The 27,673-nt window shown below is 46.6% G+C and overlaps 1 protein-coding gene across 2 annotated transcripts; it reads left to right on the forward strand.

Moving 5' to 3' along the window:
- Positions 1-118: 118 nt before the first annotated feature.
- On the forward strand, positions 119-27,671 carry Mpp4 (MAGUK p55 scaffold protein 4). Of its 2 annotated transcripts, XM_075956067.1 has the most exons (21): positions 119-194; positions 2,552-2,673; positions 6,069-6,146; positions 6,493-6,573; positions 7,381-7,512; positions 8,178-8,259; positions 9,123-9,208; positions 10,581-10,652; positions 11,318-11,514; positions 12,820-12,884; positions 15,861-15,878; positions 17,063-17,101; positions 18,544-18,564; positions 19,800-19,814; positions 20,293-20,334; positions 21,835-22,005; positions 23,129-23,209; positions 24,255-24,348; positions 25,135-25,243; positions 26,272-26,406; positions 27,319-27,671. In XM_075956067.1, the coding sequence occupies exons 1-21, from the start codon at positions 119-121 to the stop codon at positions 27,508-27,510; spliced, it is 1,908 nt and encodes a 635-aa protein (XP_075812182.1). In that variant the 3' UTR covers positions 27,511-27,671. The 2 variants fall into 2 exon arrangements, with proteins under 2 accessions (XP_075812182.1, XP_075812184.1); XM_075956069.1 differs by lacking the exons at positions 15,861-15,878; positions 17,063-17,101; positions 18,544-18,564; positions 19,800-19,814.
- The last annotated feature ends 2 nt before the right edge of the window (positions 27,672-27,673 follow it).

Genomic DNA, 27,673 nt, shown 5'->3' on the forward strand with positions numbered 1-27,673 from the left:
GTGGCTTACAGAATAACTGTTGTTGAAAATACACTTTAGTGTGTTGAGCACTGTGTGGCCCGTGTGGCCAAGTGACGATATGTTTCCTGTTTATGACTTCCAAGCGCCAACAGGGAGGATGAGACAGTCAGACCGAGGAGCGGAGCTGGCCAACAAGGAGGGGACACTGGCCACGGTACCCAGCCCTGAGAATGGTATGTGTTATCAGAATTCCTTTTCTAGACGAGAGAAGACTTATAGTAATATCCGAGTATGCAATCAAGTACACAGGGATGCTCGCTGTGACCCTCCCCGGGGGCTTATTCTGCACTTTTGCCCGCCAGCACTACTGTTGATAACCACAGGAGCAACTGTCAGAAGACAGACAATTGCCATGGGAGAGTCAGAACCCCGCCAGGCCACCCTGTTTTATATGAACTCAGAACTGGGTCAGTTGTTCACACGCAGAGTAACACTTCAAAGATTTTTGTTTTTATAATGAAAATAACTGAGGATTCATACATACTATGTATGTAGTTCCTTTACTCGGTAGAATGTTGAAATTTATGTTAGGAAGCCTAGAAGGCGCTGGCGAGATTGCTCTGTGAGTCAAGCTGCTTGCCATCAGAGCTGGCGGTCTGAGTTGGAAAGAATCTACTCCCTCAAATTGTCCCCTGACCTCCACAGATGCACACACACACACACACCCTGACCTCCACAGATGCACATACACACACCCTGACCTCCACAGATGCACACACACACACACCCTGACTTCCACAGATGCACACACACCCTGACTTCCACAGATGCACACACACACACACACACACACCCTGACTTCCACAGATGCGCACACACACACACACACCCTGACTTCCACAGATGCACATACACACACCCTGACCTCCACAGATGCACACACACACACCCTGACTTCCACAGATGCACACACACACACCCTGACTTCCACAGATGCACACACACACACACCCTGACCTCCACAGATGCACACACACACACCCTGACTTCCACAGATGCACACACACACACCCTGACCTCCACAGATGCACACACACACACACCCTGACTTCCACAGATGCACACACACACACACCCTGACTTCCACAGATGCACACACACACACACCCTGACCTCCACAGATGCACACACACACACCCTGACCTCCACAGATGCACACACACACACCCTGACTTCCACAGATGCACACACACACACACCCTGACTTCCACAGATGCACATACACACACCCTGACCTCCACAGATACACACACACACACACCCTGACTTCCATAGATGCACACACACACACACACACATACACACACACCCTGACTTCCACAGATGCACACACACACACACACACCCTGACTTTCACAGATGCACACACACACACCCTGACTTCCACAGATGCACACACACACACACCCTGACTTCCACAGATGCACACACGCACACACACACTGACCTCCACAGATGCACACACACACACCCTGACCTCCACAGATACACACACACACGAATGCACACACACACACCCTGACCTCCACAGATACACATACACATGAATGCACACACACATACCCTGACCTCCACAGATACACACACACACGAATGCACACACACACACACACACCCTGACCACCACAGATGCACGCACACATGCACACACACACACACACACCACAACACACACCCTGTCCTCCACAGATACACGCACTCACACACACACACACACACACACACACACACACACACACACACCCTGACCACCACAGATGCACGCACACATGCACATACACACACACCACAACACACATCCTGACCTCCACAGATGCACGCACTCACACACACACACACTATAAACAAATAAATAATGTGAAAATGTTGTAGTGGGCGGGCCAGCCAGATGGCTCAGTAGGTAGATGTACTTGCTGCTAAGACTGAGGGCGTGAATTCAGTCCTTGGGACCCGCATGGTCTAAAGAGAGACCTGGTTCCTACAAGTTATACTCCGGCTTCCACACAAAGGCTATGGCATTCGTGACCCCTGCCCCACACAAACAAACAAATAACAAATAAATAACTCAATGTAATTTTAAAACTTTAAAGTCTAATGGGAGAGGTTTTCAGTAACATTTTCAATAAGTATTTTCAGAAAGGGCGCAAATCAACAACTGTGTTTGATTACAGAGAGAAGGTCTAGAAGACAACTGGATGGTTTAGGGATAAATTCCTGTCTGGTCAAGGGTTAGAGGGGAACGTGATCGCATTATTCTCACGGGATTGCGTGTCTATATGTTGCCACCATTTTACCTGATGTTAGTCTCAGCCCTATGCAAAGCTAGCTTATTTGCAGTTTGCCAAAAGGAATTTTTTTAACACAGTCACACGGTCTTCTGAAATTTATAGCCTAAATGATGGGATAGGGCTTGAAGCCACCCTCAGGCCTTCAGTCCAGTGTTGTTCCCAGGGTTGTGAGCAGCTTCGGTGGTCACACCGTCTTCCTTGCCGCCTCTACCCACCTGCTGGCCTCTGTCCTCCTCCCCTAGGCCTCTCTGGAATCCTGAGGCTCCTTCTGCAGGAGCTGAGTCTTTTCTACAGCCGAGATGTGAATGGCGTGTATCTCTTGTATGACCTCCTTCACTCCCCGTGGCTGCAGGCTCTGCTAAAGGTGAGTGTGGAGCCTTTGCTCGCTCTGGCTGGCAAAAGCCGATGCCTTGGTCGGGTCAGGTTGCCGGAAAAGCGTGCCAAAAGTGTTAGTTTATTTATTTGATTTTTTTAAAGTAAAACTGCATCTTCTTTGTTTTGAATACTTTTAATTTCAGAGCAAAAACAAAACTAAAAACAAACAGCAGCAGCAGCAACAAAAATCTCCATAAAATCTCAATACACAACACTAGACCTTGCTGTCAGGGGAGGGGAGGATTTCCTTGTCTTAAGAAACAAGGACAGGAAAGAAGAAATGGGCAGAGAGCAGGATGGATGAAGGCCTGTCATGGCTGCTGGAGGAGCCATAGGAAAAACAAGGCAAAACCGGCATTCTTCCCAGGGGGGTACTCTAATCTGCTTCCATGAGAGACTCCCCATAACACACACCTTTAATCCCAGTAGCCACACTAGTTGCCATAGAAACAGGCCGGTGCACGCCTTTAATCCCAGAACTAAAGGGAAGAGACAGCTCTCAGACACAGTCTCATTTTGAGATTCCTGGAGGCAGGATCGCCATTTCAGATTAAGGTAGAGGTAAGAGCTAGTGCTTGGCTGCTTTCCTTTTCTGACCTTCAGGTTGAACCCCAACTTCTCTCTCTAAGTTTTATTAATCATGCTCCAATTCTTAGCATCCTCACATAGGAGACAGCATCTGGGAGCCAACTGTGGTCATGGTTGGAGTTATTCTGAGGATCCACAAGTGAGAAGCCAAGAAGCAAAATGTGGCTCTTAACAGCAGTGCCACCGGGTCCTTGAGAGCCTTGTTTTTGACAGTCCCAGTCAGCTGCTGCAGGATCTCCACAACCGGGTGGTCCGGGTTGATTTCCAAGTCCTTTTTGACTGTGATGTAGCCCCTGATAGGGTTGTCTCACAGTGCCTGGGCCTTCATGAACTGCTGTTTGCTGGCCAGCACAGGTGCTCTTCTTCATAATGTAGCGGAGTGAAGACGCGTGCCTAACGGAGACTTTCGCCTTCTCCGCCTTCTTGTCAAAGATCTCCTTCTTGATCTTGTAGAGATTCTCAAAACTTGATTTACTCTCTTCCATGTCCTTCTGGTAGCTCTAGACCGTCTTGGTCCCCAGAGACCAGGCTCTTCCCATCCCCTCCTTGAGCTGGTGCACACTTGTCAAGAGGACGTCTGCTTTCCACACACACTCAGTAAAGGCGGCCGCCCGTTCTTTGTTGTCAGCATTGATGTAGTGGATGGACTTCGTGTCTCCTTCATGTCAAACAGGTGCTCTGACATGGGAGTACATGTAATTTTAAGTTTCAAGAACTCAAGGCCCTTCTTCTGAATGTTTTGTGGATGACTTTCAAGAGTTTTCTCTTTCTGAACATTGTTTTGGAGATACTCAAAGGCAGGTTCTCAGAATCAGCCATGCCCCAGATAAAATTGAGTTACTTGGGTATCACCTCATCGTAACTGTCCACAATGAACACACAACAGGCATGATTTGATGTTGCTCCTCTTGCTCTCAAAGGGGTCAAAGGGAGCACGCTAAAGAATAAATAGCAATGTCCTTTCTTTATTGTCCCCAACTTGTTTTTTCAGAGGTCCCTACGATGAGAAACCAGTGACCACAATGGCCACCAGCAACTCCATACCATCTCTCCACAATCCTTGGTCCTTAAGTCCAACTCTGGACAAGTAAAAATGCTTTTATAAAAGGCCACTTCTGGCTGGGTGTGGTGTTGAATGCTTTTAGCCCCAGCACGTGGGAGGCAGAAGCAGAGGTCTCTGTGAGGCAGCCTTACCTACGTAGCAAGTTTCAGGCAGTAAGGAATACATAGAACTCAAGTTATTTTGGGGATATGGGTGTTTCTTCCAAATAGGCATGAATATGGTCAGCCTTAGGATACGTGCTAAGGTGATAGCCTTTAAAATTGAAGTGGTCACAGCTTCTGAATGACCAAAGATGAACATCACTTGTTTTAAATCACTGGATTCTGGGTCTCACAAGCTGAAGCCTTAGCTGGCCTGGAGCTCACTATATAGACCATGCCTAGGAAGCACTTAACCCCTAATATCCCCCCAACACACACATACACATACATAAACACACACACACAAGCGTGTGCACACAAACACACACACACACACACACACACACACACACACACACACACACACACAAGCGTGTGCGCACACACCCCCTCCAGGGCCTGGAATTTGTGTTTCATTATGAATGCCCCCCAGGCTCACTGTCTTTGGTGAGCATGGATTCTTTGTGCTGAGTGCTCCCAATCCAACTCCCACATACATTTGAGTACCAGACCTCCAGTATAGCAGGAAGCCCGCAAATCAGAGATACAGGAGAGACTAAGCCGCCTCTTGGACCTCTTTTCTCCATCTGTAAGAGAAATCTGATCCCAGAATAAGATGACGGGAATCACTGCGAATCCCGGCGAGCTTTGCTTACCCAGCCTGACTCCTCATCCAGTAGGGAAAAAGAATCCCCAAGGATCAGGGGAGGTGAAGCTGCAATTTGCACAAATGAATTCTCGCCAGAGAATTGCCGGAGGAAGGAGACCTGAACAGCTTCAAAGATCCACACTGAGCAGGGACGAGCACATTCTGAATGTCTGGCTCATTATCTGGGATCCTTGGTGGATTGTGAGTCACACAGTTTGTGCCCAGCACTGTTACAAGGAGGAGGGCCTACTTGTTCATCCTGACAGCCTACAACCAAAATAACCACACAGAAACTGTATTAATTAAATCACTGCTTGGCCCATTAGCTCTAACTTCTTATTGGCTAACACTTACATCTTAATTTAACCCATCTCCATTAATCTGTGCCTCACCACGGGGTTGTGGCTTAGTAGCCAAGTTCCAGCACATCTATCTCCGGCTGCAGATCCATGGCATCTCTCTGACTCCGCCCTTCTTTCTCCCAACATTCAGTTCATTCCTTCCCATCTACCTAAGTTCTGCCCTATCAATAGACCAAGGCAGTTTCTTTATTCATTAATGGTACTTACAGCACTCAGAGGGGACTCCCACATCACCACACAGAGATCCTAAAGGGTCTCAACCCCATAGACCCTCCTGGAGAAGCTCCCCGTTGGTGTCAGCGCCAGGCATCTTCTCTTGTCTCCCTCACCTTAACAAGGGAAACATTTGCATACTTTTTTATTAAAGAAAGGGCTCTGGGGATATCAGTCTCCTGGAGGCAGCCAGGAGTGAGGCCCCTGAAGCCCTGGAACCTCCACTCAGCTGCTGGAGTCACTCAGTGTCATGTGTTCAGGTGTGAGCACAGCCACCTTGGCTGTTTCTTCCTTTGAGACCTTTACTCTAAAATGTCCCTGGTCACGTCTCAGGATCAGGGTCACTGTCCTGCTTTTTCCCTTCCGCAGGTTTATGACTGCCTTCAGAAGTTCAAAGAACGGAAACTGCTTCCCGTGACAACTCATGCACAGACCTTATCCTGTGAGGTAAGGTGGCTCTACCCGGAAACCCGTAGAGCCTTCGCTGCTGCTGTCCTCTGGCCTGGAGTGTTGTTTAAAGGAATGGAGGTTTCTGTTGGGAGGACTTGATCAAGGAGCATGCATTTTAGTAAATGTTCTTAACTGAGCTTAGTATAAGGGGAAATTGTCTTCCAAAATTACACACATAAATGCGCATGCACACACACAAACTCACACGCTTGCATACTGTGAGTTCAAGACCAGCCTGGTCTACAAGAGCTAGTTTCAGGATAGTCAGGGCTGTTGTATGTAAAACTTCTGTCTTGAAACCCCCACAAATACTTTATGCTGTATTTTTTCCATCATGAATCAGGTCTTGGAGCTACTACGCAAAGCCTCCAGTTCTCCTGAGATCCAAGAGCTAAGACAAGTCCTCCAGGCTCCACACTGCAAGGTAAGCATTTGCTAAAATGGACAAAGTTTGCTTATCTGGCATGTGACAGAGGTGGGAGAGTAAATAAAAAAGGATTAAAAACATTATCTACGAATATATATATATTTTGTTTCTGTACATGAGGGGCCAACAGGTTATACTTGAAGATGTGGGACTCACCTGTGATTGACTAATCATCCAGCCACTGCTACCGTATGTATGAGGGGGCACCCAGAACTTTCCAGGGTGTCTTGTTCTCCCAAAAGGATGCTATCCCTCTAGGATTCTGGGCAGTTATCCAGGGTAGCTTCTGGTTATAAAAAAAATAACTGCTATACTTTCTCTCCACATTGGGAAGATTTTGAGGTATGAAATTATTTGGAATATACATTTATCCGCATATACATGTACGTGCCTTTGTGAGTTTATGTGCACCACATGTGTGCAGTTGCCTGCAGAGACCAGAAGGGGGCATCAGATCCTTTGAAACTGGAGCCACAGGCAATTTTAAGATTCCTAATGTGGGTGCTGGGAACAGAATCCAGGCCCACTGAAAGAGCACAAACTTTTTGTTAATCTGTTAACTTCTGAACCATCTCTCCAGCCCCTGAAAGAGGTCACTGTATGCTTTTTAGCCTCTGTATCCCCTGACCCGCTATCTATAAACAGGGAGAATGAGTACACCTGACTATGACGGAATTTGCTTGGGATTGTGCATGACACATAGGTGTGTTCATAGTTGTATGTCTAATACAGCATCAGGTCACCATCTTTGAGACACACGTGTGCTGCACGTGACATTTGCTCAGCTTCCCTTTTCTCTCCCAGGCTTTGCTCAGTGCCCACGATACAGTAGCTCAGAAAGACTTTGAGCCCCTTCTCCCCCCGCTGCCCGACAATATCCCTGACAGCGAAGAAGCCATGAGGATTGTTTGTTTGGTGAAAAACCAGCAGCCCCTGGTAAGGAGAACATTTTGTGTTTTGTTTAAGGTTGTGCTGGGGTTCACGGCAATCTACGTCATATCTGATAGTTAACTTGAATGGCAGTTTTGTCTCAGTCACACAAAGAGTGGAAATCGTGGCGTGATAGCCAGCGTAATTTTTCCTGTGGTTCAAACGCTCTGCTGGTCATGTTTTCAAGACCAAAATATTTCTGTTTAGCATATTTCTTTTATGAGAAGGCAAGATATAATGTGGGTATATATATGTATATATATGTTATATATAATACTTATATATAATATAAACTTTTTGTGAAAGCAAGACATCTATATTATTTATTTTGTCTTTTGCACATTTTACTCAGTTCTAATACACAGGCCTACATCTTTCTCTTCTACTAATAGGAAGTGGGTAAGACATTAATTGATTCTCTAAGGGCACTTCTTTCCTTACAATCATGGGCACTTAACTTTTAGACGGTTCTAAATATTCTATGTCTGTGTATGGATGCCTACCGAGACCAAGTTCTGGTGGGCTTTCCTTTTAGATGGCATGATGTGGCCAATGGCCACAGAGCAATGGGGACCCCTTCCAGCTCTTAAGAAAATCCCTGTGCTGACGAGAGAAGCTGTGTTGTGTTAGTTGTGTTAGTAAAGCCCAGGACCTCTGTGTTCTCTCTGCAGGGAGCTACCATCAAGCGCCATGAGCCAACGGGGGATATCCTGGTGGCCAGGGTCATTCATGGCGGGCTGGTGGAGAGGAGCGGTAAGCTGGGGTGGCATGGTGTACGCCAGACAAAGGGGACACGGGACTCTGTGATTTTTTTTTCTTCCAAAAGCGAGAAGTCTCTCTTTCTGCACTTAGGTCAGGGCCTTCAGATGTTGCTTTGCTTGGCTGTGTAGTAAAGAAACCAAGGACAAATGTTTGAAGGGCTCCAGCTCCTTGTTCAGAGAGCCCCTACATGCTAGGCTCCATGAGGTATATAGTCTTGTTAACATTCCCAAGGAAACCAAGCAAAGCTCCACCTCTGAGCTGTGACCTTGAACTCACTTGCTCCTGGCCCACCACTCCCCAAAGCTGGCGTTGTAGATAAGTGTCACCACACCTAGTTCAGACTTCGCCTCTGTGGTGGCGCACGCCTTTAATCCCAGCACTCCAGAGGCAGAGGCAGGCGGGTCTCTGAGTTCGAGGCCAGCCTGGTCTACAAGAGCTAGTCCAGGACAGGAACCAAAAGCCATAGAGAAACCCTGTCTAGAAAAATCCAAAAAAAAAAAAAAAAGACTTCATCTCACCCCCAACTTCTTCCACACTGGATCTTTTGAAGAATAGTCCATTCTTTTTCTTTTCAAATGTCATTTACTCGCTACCCTGGTATCTTCAGTGTTCTTCCGACTGGTGCTTTGGTTCCATTTTACAACATCAGAGTAGAAAGAAAAAGTACCAAAATCACTCTTGGTGTGGACCAAGAGGTGGATAACATAACAGACAGTTATGGCGGTATAAGTCAGAGTAAACAGGTTTTTTTTTAATTTAAAATTTTCAAACGTGCTTGGGGTCATGAACTTGTAATAGTGGCCTTGGTCTTATCCCTTTGGACCCCCTCCTCTGTCTGTGTTTCTGTTCCCTAGGGCTGCTGTACGCTGGGGACAAACTGGTGGAAGTTAATGGTGTCTCGGTAGAGGGCCTGGACCCGGAGCAGGTGATCCACATCCTGGTAACTGCCGCTCTTGGTTGGTGACTGACTTAATGACGTGCCAAGCTCCGTGGTGTGTGTGCTATAATGGAGTGGCTTAAGTCCCTCTGGGCAGCTTCCTGTCTTCAGCCCTGGACCTTGTCTGTTGCCGTGTAACTCACCAAACTTCATGTTTAACTCCCAGAAGTCCTGGCAAAGGCTGGGACACGCTTCTTCCCCGTGGATCAGCCGTCCCCCAACACACACACAAGTCCCCCATTACCTGTGCTTGATGGGAGACTGAGCCCGGGCTGAGTGAGGTTTCGGGGACCGTCTGCTCCCGGAGACGTCCCTCCCTCTCTAATATGTTCATACAGCTTCAGCCTGGCTGTCATCTGTCTCTGAGCAGCTTTGGGTGGGGGGGGGGAGAGTCACCAAATAGCATCACGTGGGCAGGGATAATGCTTGTGTGTATCGGCTCCTGTTCCTTGGTGCCCGGTGCTGGGAGTTTCAGAAATCAAAGTGCTACAAGGTGGGTCCCGTGTCTGCATGCCTAAGTTCCTCCAGTTCCTACTCTCACTTGTCAAGATCTTCCCCGTGTCAATAATTCAGCACGTTTTCCCCCCACAGAGGAATGGCAGCGCCCATCCCTCAGCTACAGCTGTCCCCCAGACACACCCCAGGTACCCTTCAGATCCACTCCGGGTTTTCACAGTGGTGACTGAGAGACTGAGGTCGGAGTGATAAGATGAATATTTTGTAAGCGACGACCTCAGGATTCCATGCACCCTGGAAGGTTCCTCAAAGGGAATTCGAAGTGTATCCACCTTAGATTTCAATTGGCAGCTCTCTGCCTCGGCCTCCTGGCTGGCACCAGCTGTGGAGTGGCCGGGACGATGCTGGGGAAGCTGCCAGGAGTAAGAATGAGGTCTCGCTAATCTGAGGTGCGTCACAGGGTTGGTAGCTCACGTCAAGTGGGAGGGTTTCTTCTCCACTTCTAGTCTGGAAGCTGTGGGCTCTCTGAGAAGACTCGGGGCAGCCCCTTAAACTTCCCATCAGGTCGGGGCAGCTGGCTTAGGAATGAGTGCCCTGGAAAAGCTCACTGAGTAGGAGAGATGGCAAAGACGCTGTCTTTTCCCCAAGGTGTGTGGAAGAGAGACCCCGCTGAGTGAGGGTCCCGGGGAAAGGCCACCTCAGCGTGTGTTTCTGCAGCCGGTGACCCTGGTGCCCCGCCAAGAGACAGATGGAGATAAATTGCTTCCCAGTTTCCATTTCTGGGTGGTACAGTTAGCTGCGGACCCCTGTGACAGTCGCTGTGGTGACTGCTGTCACGAGACCTGGACACAGTCAGATACTGCTCTGTCTTCTGCACCACGGGGTCCACACTTGGTCATTCATCCTCTTTGTCTTCTAGGCAATGTCTTGCGGTACGATCATGTTCAAGGTGGTGCCCGTGTCTGCCCCGCCTGTGAGCAGCCAGAAGACGGTAAGAGCTTCTCTTGGCTATTCACTCGCTAATCATCTAGTCTCGGTCCTCTGACCACTTAAGAGTCTTTGCAGTAACCGCCGGCCACTGCAAAAAGCAACGTCTCTGAACAGAGCTGATCTATGGGTATCAGCATAGTTATTCGGAAAGTGACTTGACAGGCTCATCATGCCCATTTAGCAAGACATTATCAGTGGCTTCCCACGAGGGCCTATGACCTCCCCAGCCGCAGACTTTGGGCTGTGTTTGCAGCACTCAAAGTGGATTCTTTCTCTGGAATGAGCATCACACCCAGCTGGCTTGCCACCGTTGCACCAAAGAGCTCACTTTGCCAGACTGGTTGGTATTTCTATATACACGTCCACAGATAAGAACAGCTTGGTGACAGGCCCTCCTCGGCTGCCTGCGTAGCCCCTTCTAGTGCTTGCTAGCAGGGAGGAAGCTTCCAGCCTCGGTCCAGTCTGTTTTCTCCCCGCCCTGTGACTGAGACACCAAAGGCACCCCTCCCCCTCCGAGTTTAGTTTAAAAGAGCAGCTCTCTTTTACGGTGAGGGTAGAAAAGAAAGATAAAAGCAACAGGCAGAGGAGTAGGGGGCGATGGTTTTAAGTCGCAATGGTTTCTGGGCGCGCATTCTGCTGATAGTACCATTACGCACCTGCTGCCAGGTTCATGTGCGCGCCATGATGGATTACTGGCCCCAGGAGGATCCTGACATCCCTTGCACGGATGCTGGGTTGCCTTTCCTGAAAGGAGACATTCTACAGATTGTGGACCAGAATGATGCCCTCTGGTGGCAGGCCCGGAAAATCTCAGACCTTGCCGTCTGTGCAGGCCTAATTCCTTCTAACCAACTCCTAAAGAGGTAAGGGAGGTCGCTCTTGGCATCAGAATTAGGCCATCGGGCTGTGCTTGGGATGTCGAGTTTCTGAATGTCTGATAAAGACGCAGGCAAGATGGAAGAACATAGACACCAAAGTTTATAAACCAAACTGTCAGTTTATGGATAAACTTCCAGCTTCTTAACACGCTAAGGGGGACCAGGAGCATTATATCAGCTGGAAGGGAGAGAGAAGCACTTGTGAGACTAGATTAAACCTAAAAATCATGCCTGTGGTCTGAATATCAACCCAATACCCCATTCGTGTGATGGAATGCAATCCCCAGAGCAGTAATACTGAAAGTCAGGGCCTTTAGGAGCTGATTGGGTCATGAAGTGAGATTAATGGATTATAGCACCCGCAGATTATTGAGACTGTGATGAAGGGGGTGTTGGCAGAAATAAGAGGTGTGAGAAACTGAAATCTTGCAGAGTTGGCAGCTGTTGCACTGAGAGGCCCCAGGGCGTGGCAGTTGGAGGTGGGGGTAGAGGTAGAATGAGCCTCTATTGGATAAAAGATCAAAGCCCCAAGAGGAATTAGAAAGGACATTTGCCTGCTTAAAACCGCCCAGAATTACAACTTCTGCTGAGCGTATGGGAGCAGCCAGGAAGAATGAGGATTGGTATTCTAAGTGGGGAACTCTCTCTCTCTCTTTTTTTTTTTTTGGTTTTTCGAGACAGGGTTTCTCTGTGGCTTTGGAGCCTGTCCTGGAACTAGCTCTGTAGACCAGGCTGGTCTCGAACTCACAGATATCCGCCTGCCTCTGCCTCCCGAGTGCTGGGATTAAAGGCGTGCGCCATCAACGCCCGGCTTAAGTGGGGAACTCTTTTTTTTTTTAAATATTTATTTATTTATTTATTTATTTATGTATTTATGTATACAATATTCTATATCGGTATGCCTGAAGGCCAGAAGAGGGCGCCAGACCTCTTTACAGATGGTTGTGAGCCACCATGTGGTTGCTGGGAATTGAACTCAGGACCTTTGGAAGAGCAGGCAATGCTCTTAACCACTGAGCCATCTCTCCAGCCCAAGTGGGGAACTCTTAAAGGAAAGGAAGGATGTTCTGGAAATGATGGTGGGAATCCGGTACAGCCGCTGACCCAGGCTCAGTGGATTAGAGCCACCCGTGGTGAGCCTGCTGCCCCCGATTCAGTGGAATAGAACCACCCGTGGTGTGCCGGAGCCAGATGAAGTCTTTCTGTGTCTTCTGAAGGCAGACTCAGCGTCACCGCCCCAAGAGAACCCGCCCTATGGAGTCAACCAGTCTTTGCTTTCTTTCTGCCTAGGAAGCAGCGGGAATTCTGGTGGTCGCAGCCGTACCAGCCTCACACCTGCCTCAAGTCCTCCCGATGTGAATGTGCGTAGGCGAGTGCGCGCAGAGGCCTCCGACTCGGCACGCACTCACATCCGGGGAGGGGAACTCGTGATCTTAGGCTCCCTTTCTGCCTGAGGGAGGGGCTTAAAGAGTCTCACTGTCCCAAGATAATGCCCTCCGCACCTAGCCCTCAGAAATCCTACCATAGGCTGACATTCCTTTAGTTTTCAGTTTATGAAAAGGAGTCTTAGCTTCTTCTTCTTCTTCTTCTTCTTCTTCTTCTTCTTCTTCTTCTTCTTCTTCTTCTTCTTCTTCTTCTTCTTCTTCTTCTTCTTCTTCTTCTTCTTCTTCTTCTTCTTCTTCTTCTTTTTTTTTTTTTGCTGTGATAAACGCCATGACCAAAAGCAACACGGGGAGGAAAGGGTTGTTTTGCGTACAGCTCCTTATCACAGTTCATTATCGCCGGAAGTCAGATAGGAACCTGGAGGCAGGTACTGAAGCGGAGAAGGAATCCTGAACACTGGTTGGCTCTTTATGGCTTGTTTAGGATGCTTTCTTATACAATCCAGGGCCACCAGCGGAGGGATGGTACCTCCCACATCAACCATTAATCAAGACCTACCCCCCAACAGACTCGCCAGGCCGATGGAAGCATTTTCTCAACAGGAGTTCCTCCTCCCAGATAGGTGTAGGTTTAAGTCAAGTTAACAAAAAAACCAACCAGCACAAGTCAGACACTGCCGAAGTTTGAAGGCTGCTTGAGCCCCGCCCCCCAAATTTGAGTCCCCCCAAGATCCCTACATCTCTGTGGGCCTCACACCTGGACACATGTCTGTGGCTGTTTAGTGCAAATCTCCCTTTGTGTCTTTTCTTTTTTAATGTTAAGGTTTATTTTCTTATTGTTAGTTTGTGTGTCGGGGAGGGGGGTGTTCTGCCTGTACGAATGTCTGTTTACCACACGCATGTACTGCCCCAGGAAGCCAGAAGACGTTGGCAGAATCCTTGGGACTAGAGTGCCGGATAGTTGTTAGAGCATGTGGGCGCTGGGAACCAAGCCTAGGTCCTCTGAAAGGGTAGCCAGTGAGTGCCCTTTCCATCTCTCCAGCTCCTGCTTCTTGTCTTTTTTGTACTGTAGATTGGACCTAGGAGTTGATGTACACTAAATAAGGCTCTCCCACTAGGTAATGTCTCCAGCCCCAGTCCTGGGCTTACAAACGACCTAAGGCCTTCTTCACAAAGTCGCTGACAGTGAGAGACAGCGGCCCAGGAAGGATGACAGATGATTGAAGCCTGTTGAGTGGTCCCGTCAGATTGGCCCTCTGGCAGCCATATAAGGGTTGTGTGTGTGTGTGTGGGGAGATGGGACACAGACAAACATGAAGAACAGCAACACCAATAACAGATTTGCTGCAAATGACGTGACTTCCCACTTACTACTTTCCAATTTTTCAAGCCAAAGATTATGTTTTTCCTTTAATTTTGTATTGAAGAAAATGTCATAATGATCACAAATTGGGTTTTTTTCTTTTGTTTTTTGTTTTTTTTGACAGTGTCTCATGCAGCCCAAGCTGGCCTAGAACTGGTTATGTGGCTGAGGATGACTCTAACTCCTGGTCCTCCTGTCTCCTCCTCCCGGTGTTGGATTACAAGCATGCACCCACTCAGCTCACAGAGATAGCATTCCTGCAGGGCCTTCCCTGTGACTTACCTTTCCTTTGCAGTCACGTGTCTACGTGCTTACAGCCATAGGCTCTCACACCACTTTTTCTTTTCTTAATTTCTCTCCAGAAGTATTTTCACAGCCTACTCTTCCTAGTGATGTTTTATTTTACTTTGGAAAAATAACCGATATTTAATTTAATTTGATTTGATTTAATCCTTTAGTTCACCTTCCTGTCTCATTCTGCAAAGGTTCATGAAGTTGCTATTGCTTTCCAGTTACTCTCTGATAACTAGCGTGACCCGAGGTTGTCGTGAAGTCTGCCTGTGGGCCCTAAGTGTGCTTTATATTATGCTATTTAGAAGTCCATGTAGAAAGCTGTTGGCCTGGCGCTGTTAGTGTTGGCTCCCAGCCCGGAGTCTGGAAACCGCCGGCCAGAGCCATTGACTCACAAGATCACGTCTCTCAGGGAATGCTTTGGATGGCCCAGCATCCTGCCACCAAGCTACTGGACCATTTCTTTGGGCTGTCATGATTGATGCTGTGATAAATGTTCTCTCTCTCCTCTGTTTAAATCTTACCATGTGGAAACATGTGTCACGGCCAGGTTACTAGTGAAAACGAACAGGCTATTTAATTAATCAAGGTTTTGAAAATTCTAGTCCTGTGTTAGATTATACATGATTAGTAAAAAGTTGTTTACTATAGTGCATTTATTGTCATCCCTGGCTTGTGCCATTGTTCCTCCTTCCTTCCCTCCTTTCCTCCCTCATTCCCTCCCTCCCTTTGTCCCAGCCTCCCTCTCCTTCCATCCCTCCCTTCCTCCTTCCCTCCCTCCCTCCCTCTCTCCCTCCATCCCTCCCTCCCTCTCCTTCCCTCCCTTCTTCCCTCTCCCTCCCTCTCTCTCTCATTCCCTCCCTCCCTCCCTCCTCTTCCCTCCCTCCCCCCTCCCTCCCTCCTTCCTTCCCACCTCTTTCCTCCCTTCCTCTTTCCCTCCCTCCCTCCCTCCCTCCCTTCCTCCTTCCCTTCCTCCCTCTCTCCTTCCCTCCCTCCTTCCCCCCCTTTCTTCCATCCTAGACCCGAGTTCCTACAATACACTCCACTAACTCAGATTTGAGAAGAACATGCCTCCTACAGAGCATGTTGCGAGGACATGGAGGACATTTGCCAGAAGCAAGCAGATCCCCACGTGCAGCCGTTCTTGAACTTCTGAACGGCAGTCATAGGAGTCCCCACGAATGCCAGAATACTAATCGCAATGTTGGCGTTTTGCTCTTCTTGTTGTAAGTTAACCTGAAGAGAAAAAAAAAAGCAAGAAACTGAACGCTATTCCCTTTTCTCCCCATCGCTAGCATTCTCTATGGAGGAAGGTAAGAAATGGGATTCAGGAAAACACCCTTACCATTCCCAGTCACTCGACTATGGGAAGCTTTCCCTGCAGATCTGGTAGTGGGAGGGCACAAGAAAGGTGATTTTCCTGATCTGAGCCATCAAGGACAGAGACGTGGGGCTTGTTTATCACGTTCTAGCTCTAGCGGCTAACAGAGCACGGGCTCAGAGCTCAGTGGGAGTTAAGTGCAAGGTTTTGTTTCAACTGTTTGACCAAAAGGTCCTGACATCATAAGAAAATTATATTCTCACCTCTGTGTGGAAAACTGAGGTTCAGAAGAAGAGGATGTTGTCTGAAACTGGAAACAGTCTAGAGATCTGAGCTTCCATCTGGAGGCCCCATGTTGGAGATAAATGGGACCTTTGGGGATTACCTTTCTATTTGTTCTTGTTCAGTCATCCGCATGTTAATTCTCTGTCTATCTCCTCTCTGTCCTCTCTTATTTCTCCCTGTGTCTCTGTTTCTCTCTCTCCTATCTCTCATTGATCTCTGTGTGTCTCTGCCTCCCCCCCCCCCTTTCTCAGCTGCAACAAGGGAGGTAGCTTTTGCCTTTTGACCAGCGACGAGACATTGTATTAAGTGTTTCCCATCACACAAAGTTTCTCTGGCCAAGATGGCTAGCAGCACTCGTCTCGGGGTACAAAAATAACTATTTAGAAGGTAGTTAGGCCACATATCAAAGCAAATTGTGTGCCCTAGGGCCTATGACATCCAAGCCATAGGTTTTGGTCCAGGTTGTCGGTATCAGTTTTGAGTTTCTTTCCTTGGAACCGGCTTCAAAGCCAATCAGGAAGTAATTGGCTAGTCCCAAGCAATCCTGCTGGTGTGGTAGCAGTAGGGCTCTTGCCTGGGCAGCCACTGTGCTATTCAGGATCCACAGCTGGGCAATGCTGCTGATGCCTCTTCCAGCAGGAGGTGCACTTTATCTGGCACTGTGAGCACTAACCAGTGCTGCCTGAATTGTAGCGTACCACATCCTATTGCTCACCACATGCATCTTCCCCTCTGACACGGTAGAATTTGTCTCCTCTCTCCAAGTAAGCAGTAGTTCAAAGGGTAAGACTCAAAGGTGCTCCGAGTTTGGCTGACATAGCCTCAATAGGATTTTGTTTTTAACGTGGGAACACCTTAAGTTCTAGGTCCCCTGTCTGTGCTCTTTTGTAGAGGAGAACATGAGGATTGACGAGATCTGTGTGGAAGCAGGTAACATTTCTCCCATTGAGTCACCACGAGGAGAAACGCCAAGCCCCTCAGCTCTAGACGACCAGAAGCAGAGGTGTCAAAGGGCTACCGGTCCCTTCCTCTGGAAGACCTGTGCGCCATGAGCCTACCCATGGGTCTCTGTTGTGACTCTGCACTTGGGAGGAGAAGCAAAGCTGGGGGTTCTGCAAATCTCCAGGGTTCCATCTTGGAAATTATCTCAAGACGCAGAGGAGATAGCCAGCGAGGTGTGGGCACAGCCGGAAATGCGCATGCTCCTTGTGGAATAGACGAAAACAGGGCAATACCAAATATTGAAAATGCAAAATATATTTTTGTTATTACATTGAATGATTCTAGTCAGGGTAGAAAGTAATGAGTTCCATTTCTATACTAAATGTTTTTTGTAAATTCTGGAAAGATTTCCCTCAAATTTAACGGTGGTAGCAGGACTGGCTGATGAGCCGCTAGGTTTTGTGAGGAAACAGGTCACAGAGGCATTGGTCTGATGGGTGGGCTTGTTTGGTTTTTCTTTGGAGACAGGTTCTCGCTCTGTATCTCAGGCTGGCCTGATACCCACCACCTAGTGTAGCTCGCTTCTCACACTCAGCGATCCTCATGACTCAGCCTCCTAAGTGCATGGGTTATAAGGATTTTGCCCTGCTCTAATGGGTGACTTCATCTTGACGCTATGGGCTATTCTAGTGTTTAGAAAGGAAAGAAATGCTTTTGAAAGCTTCATTGATATATTTCTGAGACCATTGAATACCAGAGAATAACGTGAACAAAACAAAAGCAAAAAAACAGGATCCATAACCTTTTTTTTTTTTTTAGCTTGAGGGTCATTTTCTTCCTTTCCCCCAAACAGATGCACACACATTTTGCCAGTGCTCTCTCTCCCTCTTTCTCCTCGTCTCTCCCCCTCTCTCTCACATACAGCACTAAATAAATAAGTTTATGAGAACAGCAAAAGTTGTTTTAATTGCCGACAGTTGGTTTATCTCATTTCTCTCAGTCGGTCACTCCAGCCAGACATTATTAATTTATTCCTCCTTCCTATGTCCTCTAGCTGTGAGACCTAGCATACACATCTCCTACCCTGATGACCCCTGGAGCAGTCCCCTGTGCCACATCCAGTGGTCAGGGGGAGGTTCCTATGCTGTTCCGCTTTTTAAATTTATTTTCTTCTCTCCAATTATTTTATTTCTTTATTTAATGCTGCATCCCTCTTGGTGATCATAGCCCAATGATTGAATGCTATCTATCTTATTTAAGACCTATGTGTGCCATAAAGCTAACACTGACTCGATTTGATCTAATAAAAAGCATTTTAAAGGTAGTGTATGGGTAGAAGCGTGGGCCAGGCTTGCACTGCTAAGATGCAGACTTGGTGAGGACAATCATGTAATGGTACTTTTGCTTTTCACCTCTACTAAAAACCACAGATGAAGAAACCTTTGAATCTGGTAAGTTAAAACATGCATACTTAGTATTTAACTTTTAGGTATATATTCCATGTTCTGATATAATGTAAACATATTTAGAGATACAACACACACACACACACACACACACACACACATGCTCACATACCCACACAAAGAAGGCAGTCATTCTGGTGGAAGACAGAATAAAGACATTGCCTTGTAGTTACTGAAGCCTTTATTTTCCACACTCTACTCCACATAGACAGCAGATAAGATGGAAGTCCAGTGTTTATGAAGAATAAGCTTTCTTTTTTGTTAATGTATTACTTGTAATAATTAAGGCAGTTTCTATTGTCTGTTATTCAAGATACCACTGGCTTCATTAGTAGCAGAATAGATTCCTATAGTGTTGTTGCTTTCTGTGTTTAAATGGGCAACCTGTCTGGGTACGCTATTGACTTGATTCCCAGCTTCCCTGCTCTCTTAAGAGCTCAATTAAGGATCAGTTAGTACCCAGGTGGCATGCTTGCCAAGTAGATAACCCTTGGCAGTCGTAGGCGATGCTCCTGTTGATTGGCCAGCTTCGTGACTTGTTAGAGCTCTTCAGTTTCCATCTCTGCCTCTGAGTGAAATAGAATGTAACCTTCTTGAATTTCTCCGGGGGGGGGGGGGGGGGCAGTGATACAGTCTATTTAACTAGAAAAACAATGTAACAACAGCAGCCAAAAACCCAGTCACTTGAATATGTCTAGAAAGCAACAAACAAAAACACCTAAACAATTTGCTTTGTGTTCAGACAGCCCCCCATCTGGCCCCACCACCCTGGTCTTCACAGGACCAGCTGGAGAGGAAAGTGTGTGTGTTAGGCCAGCCAGGGCAGAGCAATGATGTCAGGCTGTTGTAGCGTCTGCCGGTCTGCCTAACTAACACCCTTCACAGAATGTGGCAATACGGTTGTGGGAGAGGAGAGAGACTTCAAGTCATTGCATCCCCTTATTTGTGCCTTCATTTGTAGTCTTCATGGATGAACAACAGCTTCACGGGAAGTCTGGACACACAACTTGCAGGACAAATTACTGTCCCCCAACAGTGGAATCAGATCCAATAAGTTTCTGAGCCCCAACTTTGTGGTGTTCATCTGCCTTGCCAAGTTAGAGCTGTTGCTAGGGTTACATGTCTTCCCTGTGATGTCATTCACATTTATTTAATCATTTAACTCGATCTTTGCAAAGATTGATTTTTCACTTTCTGTCTGTGCTTGCTCCAATATCCAGAGGAACTTGCAGAAGGTAATGTCCACTTTTATCTCCTGCCTAGACCGCGTAGGGCTACACCTAAGGTCTTTCTCTGCCACAAGGGGGCAGCATAACTTAAGAGATGACTTCTAAAGGCCAGAAGAGTAGTAACTAGTCAGTGTCATAGAAACCATTTTAAACAGATGTAGGCCATTAAGTTTATGAATCCATGTTAGTGAGATTTCCCTGTGAATATGTTTACATAGCATAGAAAAATGTCGCTAGGAGATGGGATTGATACGCTGCTTTCTTCTTTTTCAGATTTGTTTTAATTTTTATTTATGTGTTTATGCTTGTGTGAGGGCAGAGGGATGGAGAGGGCAGAGGACACTCCCAGATCTCTGCCCAAGGGTGACGTTAGCTGGCCTGACAGCTACAAAAAGCATTTCTGGAAACCAGAGAATGAGATCATGCACTTGCTTGCTGGATCCCTGTCTGTCCCCTCACAAATTCTCCATTCTCTATGTTCCAGCTAAAGAGGAGTTTGTTGGCAATGGACAGAAGTTCTTTATTGGTAGGTGATAAGAGGTGTGGGCTTGTTGCTTGTTAGCGCTGTTCCTGCTATCTGGATACCTTCTTGAAAGCTGCCCGTGCTGATGCTGATGAACCTCTGCAAACTGCTTCTTGTTCTGTCTTCTGTGAATAGAGATTGTGTTTCCCTATCCTGGTCACCCAGAACTTATATTAATTATAACACTGGCCAATGACTCAGGCATATTCCTAGCTAGCTCTTATATCTGAAATTAACCCATTTCTTTTGTTTTGTGTATCGCCAAGAGGCTGTGGCTTACCAGTAAGGTTCTGGCATCTTTCTCCTTCAGTAGCTACATGGTGTCTGCCTGACTCTGCCTTCTTTCTCCCTGCATTCAGTTTAGTTTTCCTGACAACTTATATTCTGCCCTGCCATAGGCCAAAGCAGCTTCTTTATTAACCAATGGTAGTAAAATATATTCATGGCATACAGAGGGGAATTTCACATCAGACTTCCCTCTGTCTGCTTTTCCTCACCAATAATCTGATCTATAACTCATTCTTATTTATCTAAATTCACTGGCTATCTTTTAATTATTTGTCAATCATACATTCTCCCCCCAGACTACGCTATAACCTCAAGAGATCAGTTTCATGGCTGCGAATTCCATCTTTCATGTCCACATTTCTAGAATCTGTCACCTGGGCAGAGCTGTCTAAAGGAGCAGGCCTCCCCGATTAAAACCTGTCCCCCCTTTTCACAAGGCAGGGGAGAGGCACAGAACTCCAGTTTAGACTCTAGAAAGTTGGTCCCAAGCCTGGGTGCCCTTTGGGATCCTTGGCGGAGTCTGCCTTTGTGCCTCGCTTCCAGAATTATCAACCTTGACGTCATTATGTAAGGCTGAGCAGAGTCAGCGACCCTGCAAAGGTCGGGAGTGAGGAGCCTGAGCAGGGACAGGCTGGAATCTGTGGACGATGGTGGCTTGGCACAGCTCCGTGCACCCCTAGCACCTAGCAGTGGCTGTTAGATGCCACGTACAGATAGATACCTTGTGGAACGTCACTATCCTCTTCTTCCGTCTTGTTTAGCTTGGCTATATATATATATATATATATATATATACATATATACATATATATATATATATATATATATATATATAATTAATTAATTGACCCTGTCACTATGTGGCTGTCCCGGAACTCACAGATACCTTGTGGAACATTACTATATGCTTCTTCCGTTTTGTTTAGTTTGGCTTTATTTATTTGTTTGTTTGTTTGGCTTGACTTTAATTCTTTTAATTTTTGTATGTTGATTGATTTGATTGATTGATTGATTGATTGAGACAAGGTCTCACCAAGTGGCTGTCCTGGAACCTACTCTGTAGACCAGGCTGGCTCCCAGAGACCCGCCTGCCTCTGCCTCTCGAGTGCCCGAATTAAAAGCGTGCTCCCCTGCGCCCGCCTCGCTAACTGCTCCTTCCAGCGGTCTCTGTGTTGTCTCGCCTCTGACATTTTGTTCATTTCCTCCCATTTTTAGCTGGTTTCCGCCGCAGCATGCGCCTCTGCCGCAGGAAGTCGCACTTCAGCCGGCTGCACGCCAGCACCGGTTGCTCCTGCAGCTGCTACGGTGCAGTGGGTGCCCCTTACGAGGAGGTGGCGAGGTACCAGCGGCAGCCAGCAGACAAGTACCGCCTCATTGTGCTCGTGGGTATGGCCCGTAATGCGCGCTGCTCAGCCTGGGAGGTTGTCCTTCTAGATTTAACGTTTGTGTTGGCAGTAACAGTGAAAGTGGGACCCTTCGTAGACCCCTCTGTAGATATGTTTTGAAAGCCTGTTTGTGTTTATGAGAAAGCTTTCCAAGGCCAGCGTTCTTTGCCTTTTCTGCCTCCTCTTCTCCTTTGACCTACATTTGAACGTAGTATGAACGTATCATGAACATGGAATGATGAACATATCATGCTATGATATATAACAACCCAAGTATTAACCGGTTCTCTTGTAATGAGGTTCTACCCGAGTTTTACTTATTACCTGTTTGAAATTTGCATGGGTAGGTGGTCACTACAATATATTAGAAAAACACTCTTCAAATTCAATGTCTTTAAGAAACGTTTAGCCATTTTTTTTTTCTTTAGGAAGTGTCTAAATCTCCTGGGGGTAACTTTGACATGAAACAGCTTGTGTGATCTGACTTTGTGACCAAGACCTCTGCAAAACTGGCTCCCTGGAGAAGTAGAAAATGATGTCACTGCCGTTGTGGCTTGTTGAGTTGTGAGCAGGTCAGGCCCTTGCAGAACAGAACGGGCCTGGCAGCCACCGCAGCTACTTCTCTGGTGGTGCAGACTGTGAAATGAAATGATAAAGCCCTTTGTGTTTCGGGTAGGACAGCAGGACCTTATTCCAAGTGTGTATTCTTGTAAGTGTGGGCCCTGAGTAACTGTGCAGGATCTCGGCCCGTGTGGCCAGTCCCACCTCCGGGACAACATGAGGGTGCTTGCTCAGCCACCTGTTAGAAATGTCACTGCATCTGTGGGGAACAGCGCTGCTGCATTCTGATTGTGACTTTAGCTAAAGAAGGTCCCCTGAAACCTCAGAACGTCAACAGTAGCGGACCCTGTGACTTCACTCCCGTACCTGGATGCTGGGGTGGTTTGAGTCATTTCACAGGTCACTAGAGTTTTCTGGTTTGTTCCAGTTCTGAAGAAGGGTTTTGACAGATTTTCCTACACCGGCGTTGGCTCTCAAGCGCCTGCTGCAGACCGACTGGGGGATGGTGTAGCACGTAACCCTGTGTACCCACCTCTGATTCTCTCTGCTCCATCTGTGTTCAGGACCTTCTGGCGTTGGAGTCAACGAGCTGAGGAGACAACTCATCGGGCTTAATCCCAGCTGTTTTCGAAGCGCTGTGCCGCGTACGTTAGTTTTCTTTCCTGGAGGCTCATGTTTTGGTAAAACCTTGTCTATGATTGTACTGATGTCACTTAACTGTGCCGTATCACCTTGCTGGAAAAGTGTAAGGACTGGCCCTTCAATAGTTCTACAGGTATTTGTTTCAATAACTGTGCCGATTGACTAGCATGTGGTATGTACGCTAGGCTAGCCTTTCAAGAGATGGTTTTTCTTTTCTCTTTAAGTGGAAGTCAGTGGGCAACTTGTGGGAGTCAGTTCTTTCCTTCTGCCGTATTGGCTTCTGAGAATCAAACCCGGTCAGTGTAGGGCCTGCACTACTGGATGGCTCACGAGCCAGGCAAGGGGCTGGAGAATGAAACACACATACACACACACACGCACGCACGCACGCACGCACACAGACATGGGCCACCCTTGAAACAAGAATGCTAACTTTATTGTGCTCCAGGGAAGCTTGTATAGGGATCCTTAATTGATAGCCATGCCCCAGCTCTTGGGATTTTCAGCTGTAAAACCCACCAGAAACCACTTCCCTGCCATCAGGAACTCATGAGGGTCTCGTGCTCAGAGCAGTGCAGGCACAGGAGAACAAGCAATTACTTAGTGTTATAAAGTTGCAGTTACTTCTTCGTAAAATAGTAATGTACCTGGAGCGTGGTGTGAGATACCATGAGCTGATCAGTGCACTATCTAAACGGAAGATGCTGATGGTACCCTGTAAGGGAACAGACATGCATTTTAGGCCTCGCCTTTGGGTCAGCATTACCTGTTCTGAAATAGCAACAGGTGTTCCCTAGCTGATATTTATGATACATTCTTTCCCATCCTTTATGAGCAATCAATAAAGGTTTGTAGTTGGTGGAATTTGACATGGCAGCTCTCACCTTTTCTCACCAATTCTTATCACGTTGGTTCCAGCATCTTGTCCGTGATGCATTTGGTTTTTTGTTTGTTTGTTTGAGTTGGGAATCTCATTCCAAGTATACATTTGGTAACAAATCAAGACATTTAGAAGATTCTGAAATGCTTTATCCTCTTCCCTTGTAGATACCACCCGTTCCCCAAAGAGTTACGAAATGGACGGACGTGAGTATCACTACGTGTCAAGGGAAACTTTTGAAAGCCTCATGTATGGACATAGGTAAGGCTCAGAAGCCAATTCTTCCTTCTGGTTACTGGAAAGTAGTCCGTTTTTAGGCATTAGCCAAAACTGTTGGCAGTAGCCCCTCATTTCTGAAGACGTGAGAAAGGAATATGCATTAATTACCAGAGCCCCGGGATCAGGTTTGGGAAGGGGGCAGACTTGAGCTGCAAGCTTCAATGGATTTGAAGAAGTAGACAAGTCCTTGGTTGTCTACTGTGGTTTTCTTCTTCTTGTTGTTGTTTGTTTTGTTTTCTCCTGAATATCCAGTCATTCTTTCTGTGCTGACAAGATCCATGCATCCCATGGGAGCTCACGTTTGTGTCCTACTTAGCTTTCTATTGCTAAGAGAAACACCATGACCAAACTTAGGTTGGGGAGACAAGAGTTTATTTGGCTTATACATCCATGTCCCAGTCAGTCACTGAGGGAAGCCTGGACAGGAAATCAAGACACGAGCTTGGAGGCAGAAGCTAAAGGAAAAGCCACGGAGCTGCTTACAAGCTTGCTCCTCCATTCTTACACAACCCAGGACCACCTGCTCGGAGTGATGCCACCTGTAGCAGGCTGGGCCCTACTATCAGTTATTAATTTCGAAAACACCCTCCCAGACTTGCCTAAAGGTAACCTGATGGAAGCCATCACTCAACTGAGATTCTCTTCCTAGGTGAATTTAGCTTAGTCAAATTAACAAGACAAACAAGCAAAACCCAACAAACACAGATCCTAGTACTACTGCTAATATTTTACTTGTGGAGAATCGTTTCCTCTGTCTTGCTCTCACAGAATGCTGGAGTATGGTGAGTACAAAGGCCACCTGTACGGAACTAGCGTGAATGCTGTGCGTGCTGTCCTTGCGGAAGGAAAGATCTGTGTCATGGATTTGGAGCCTCAGGTGGGTGTGTGTAGAACATTTTCCATCACCCTAAAGTCACAGATGCATGTGCGCATGCCCCAGACTGTAACTGAGACGTTTTGTTCAGGTAGACTTTTAAGAGTAAGGCCACCTCTCACATCTCAGGGCCAGGTTGTTCCTCAGAAAGTAAATTGGCAACGTTTTGCTTTTGGTTGGAGAGGAAGTCTTATTTCTCACACCCAGAACCAGGACCTGGGTGGACAGCCATTAAAAAACCAGTACCAGTCTTTCTTGCTTTGACAGTGGTCACAAACTTGTCCAGGGAACCTCTTGTGGAGGAGGATATTGCTTTAAGCAAAAGACGATGCTCGGTGTTGGCATAAATGTGTTACACGCCTGAACCACACGTGAAGAGAGCTGAGGTTTGATCAGTATTTGTGGAGGCCCAGCTTTTTGATCCTTTCATTCTCCTTATTTACTTAATGATATACTTGTGTGCTAAAGACAACCGGGGGAAAGCGATTTGTTCTTTCTTGAGTAGAGTTGGGGTTATGAAGATGGACGTGCTAGCTAGAGGAAAGGGAAGTGAGGGCAAATGGACCTTTCCAGAAATTTTCTTTGATTTTGTCACATGAGGTCATGCAAAGGAGTCTACTCTCACTAAATAGCATTTTGTCATGTATAACATTTATTTCAATAATTCAATAGCTAGTCATAGCTAGGAAGAGGAGAGGCCAGGATTCTAAATTAATTTTGGTTCTAGAGCCATATTTGTTATTAAATTGTTTTGATTTTATAACTGAGGACAGGGATGCATGAGACTATGATCACACTGACTACAGGAAGCTAGGACTTTCTATATTTAATTTTTAAAAATGTATACCTAGTATTTGGATGTGCTGTGTGGAAGCCAGGGGACGATTTTCACGAATCAGTTCTATCTTCTGTGGTGGATTCCAAGGATCGGACTGGGTTCAGCAGGCTTGCACGGCAGATGCTTCTGCCAGCTGAGCTTTCTTGCTGACCCACATCTGTCTTCTAACTGTGCACTTGATTTTTCTGTGCAGGACATTCAGTTGGCTCGGACTCACGAACTGAAGCCCTATGTCATATTTATTAAGCCACCCAACATGAGTTTCATGAAGCAGTCTCGGAAAAATGCTAAGATTATTACCGACTACTTTGTGGACGTGAAATTCAAGGTAAATCAAGTAGAAATCCTGGTATTTACTTTCAGTCATGGCTAGGTGGAAGGATGGTCAGGCTGGGCCGAGGACATTTTGCCGCTTTCGCCTTTGTTTGACCCTCTCCTCAGGAGCACGTCAATAAAATGTTTTTTTTTTTAAATTAGTTATTTCCACAGAATCCTTTGAAGGTTTTAATGAGTAACGTCTTTACAAGTTATCCTTTTTAGCCAGATGGTAATGACACATGCCTTTAACTCTACCAGCACTTGGGAGCAGAGGCAGGTGAATCCCTGGGTTCAAGGCCAGCCTGGTCTATGGAGCAAGTTCCAGGACAGCTAGGGATGCCCAGAGAAACCCTGTCTTGAAAAACGAAAACAAAAAAACCAAACCAAAAAACACCCAAAATCACCAACAAATTTTATTAGATACTAATTACATATATTAAAATAAGATTTAATAAATTCTGTGATGCTTTCTCCTAGCTTAACAAAAGGACTCATAAGCCACATTTTGCAAAGCCAAACAAATTGTTTATAAGCATATTTGTATTTTTGAATTATTTTTACTTATTTTTAAAATGCTGTAATGAGTGTACCAACACACACACAGAGTAAATAGATGTATAAATTTTAGAAATTTGTATACAGTTTAGTAGTCTTGACTATACATATGTGTATATATAGTTTTACTACATATACACACATGTGTGTATATGAATGTATGTATGTATGTATTTTCGAGACAAGTTTTTTTTTGTGTGTAGCCCTGGCTGTCCTGGAACTCATTCTATAGACCAGGCAGGTTTTGAGCTCAAAGATCTGCCTGGCTCTGCCTCCCAAGTGCTGGGATTAAAGTCGTGCTCCTCCACAGCTAACAACCTGGTGTCTTACTGCCTGTTCTATTCATATTTCTCAATCTCTCCTGAAGGATGAAGACCTACAAGAGATGGAGGATTTAGCCCAAAAAATGGAGAGTCAGTTTGGTCAGTTTTTTGATCACGTGATTGTGAATGACAACTTGCAAGATGCATGTGCCCAGCTGTTGTCTGCCGTACAGAAGGCTCAGGAAGAACTGCAGTGGGTGCCAGAGGAATGGATTTCTCCTGGCCCTGAGTCTTAATCAAGTCCTAAAGACCCGGTGTAGCGGCTGCAATTGGAAACAGCAGTGTTTGACCCACTAGAACGGCAACTGTTGCCATGTTGGAGGAGGCCACTTGTTCATTTCCCGGCTGCTTGGCAGCTCAGACCCGAAATAACCACACAGAAACCATATTATTTAAATC

The sequence above is a fragment of the Microtus pennsylvanicus genome, chromosome 22, assembly GCF_037038515.1.
Source record: "Microtus pennsylvanicus isolate mMicPen1 chromosome 22, mMicPen1.hap1, whole genome shotgun sequence".
NCBI lineage: Eukaryota > Metazoa > Chordata > Mammalia > Rodentia > Cricetidae > Microtus > Microtus pennsylvanicus.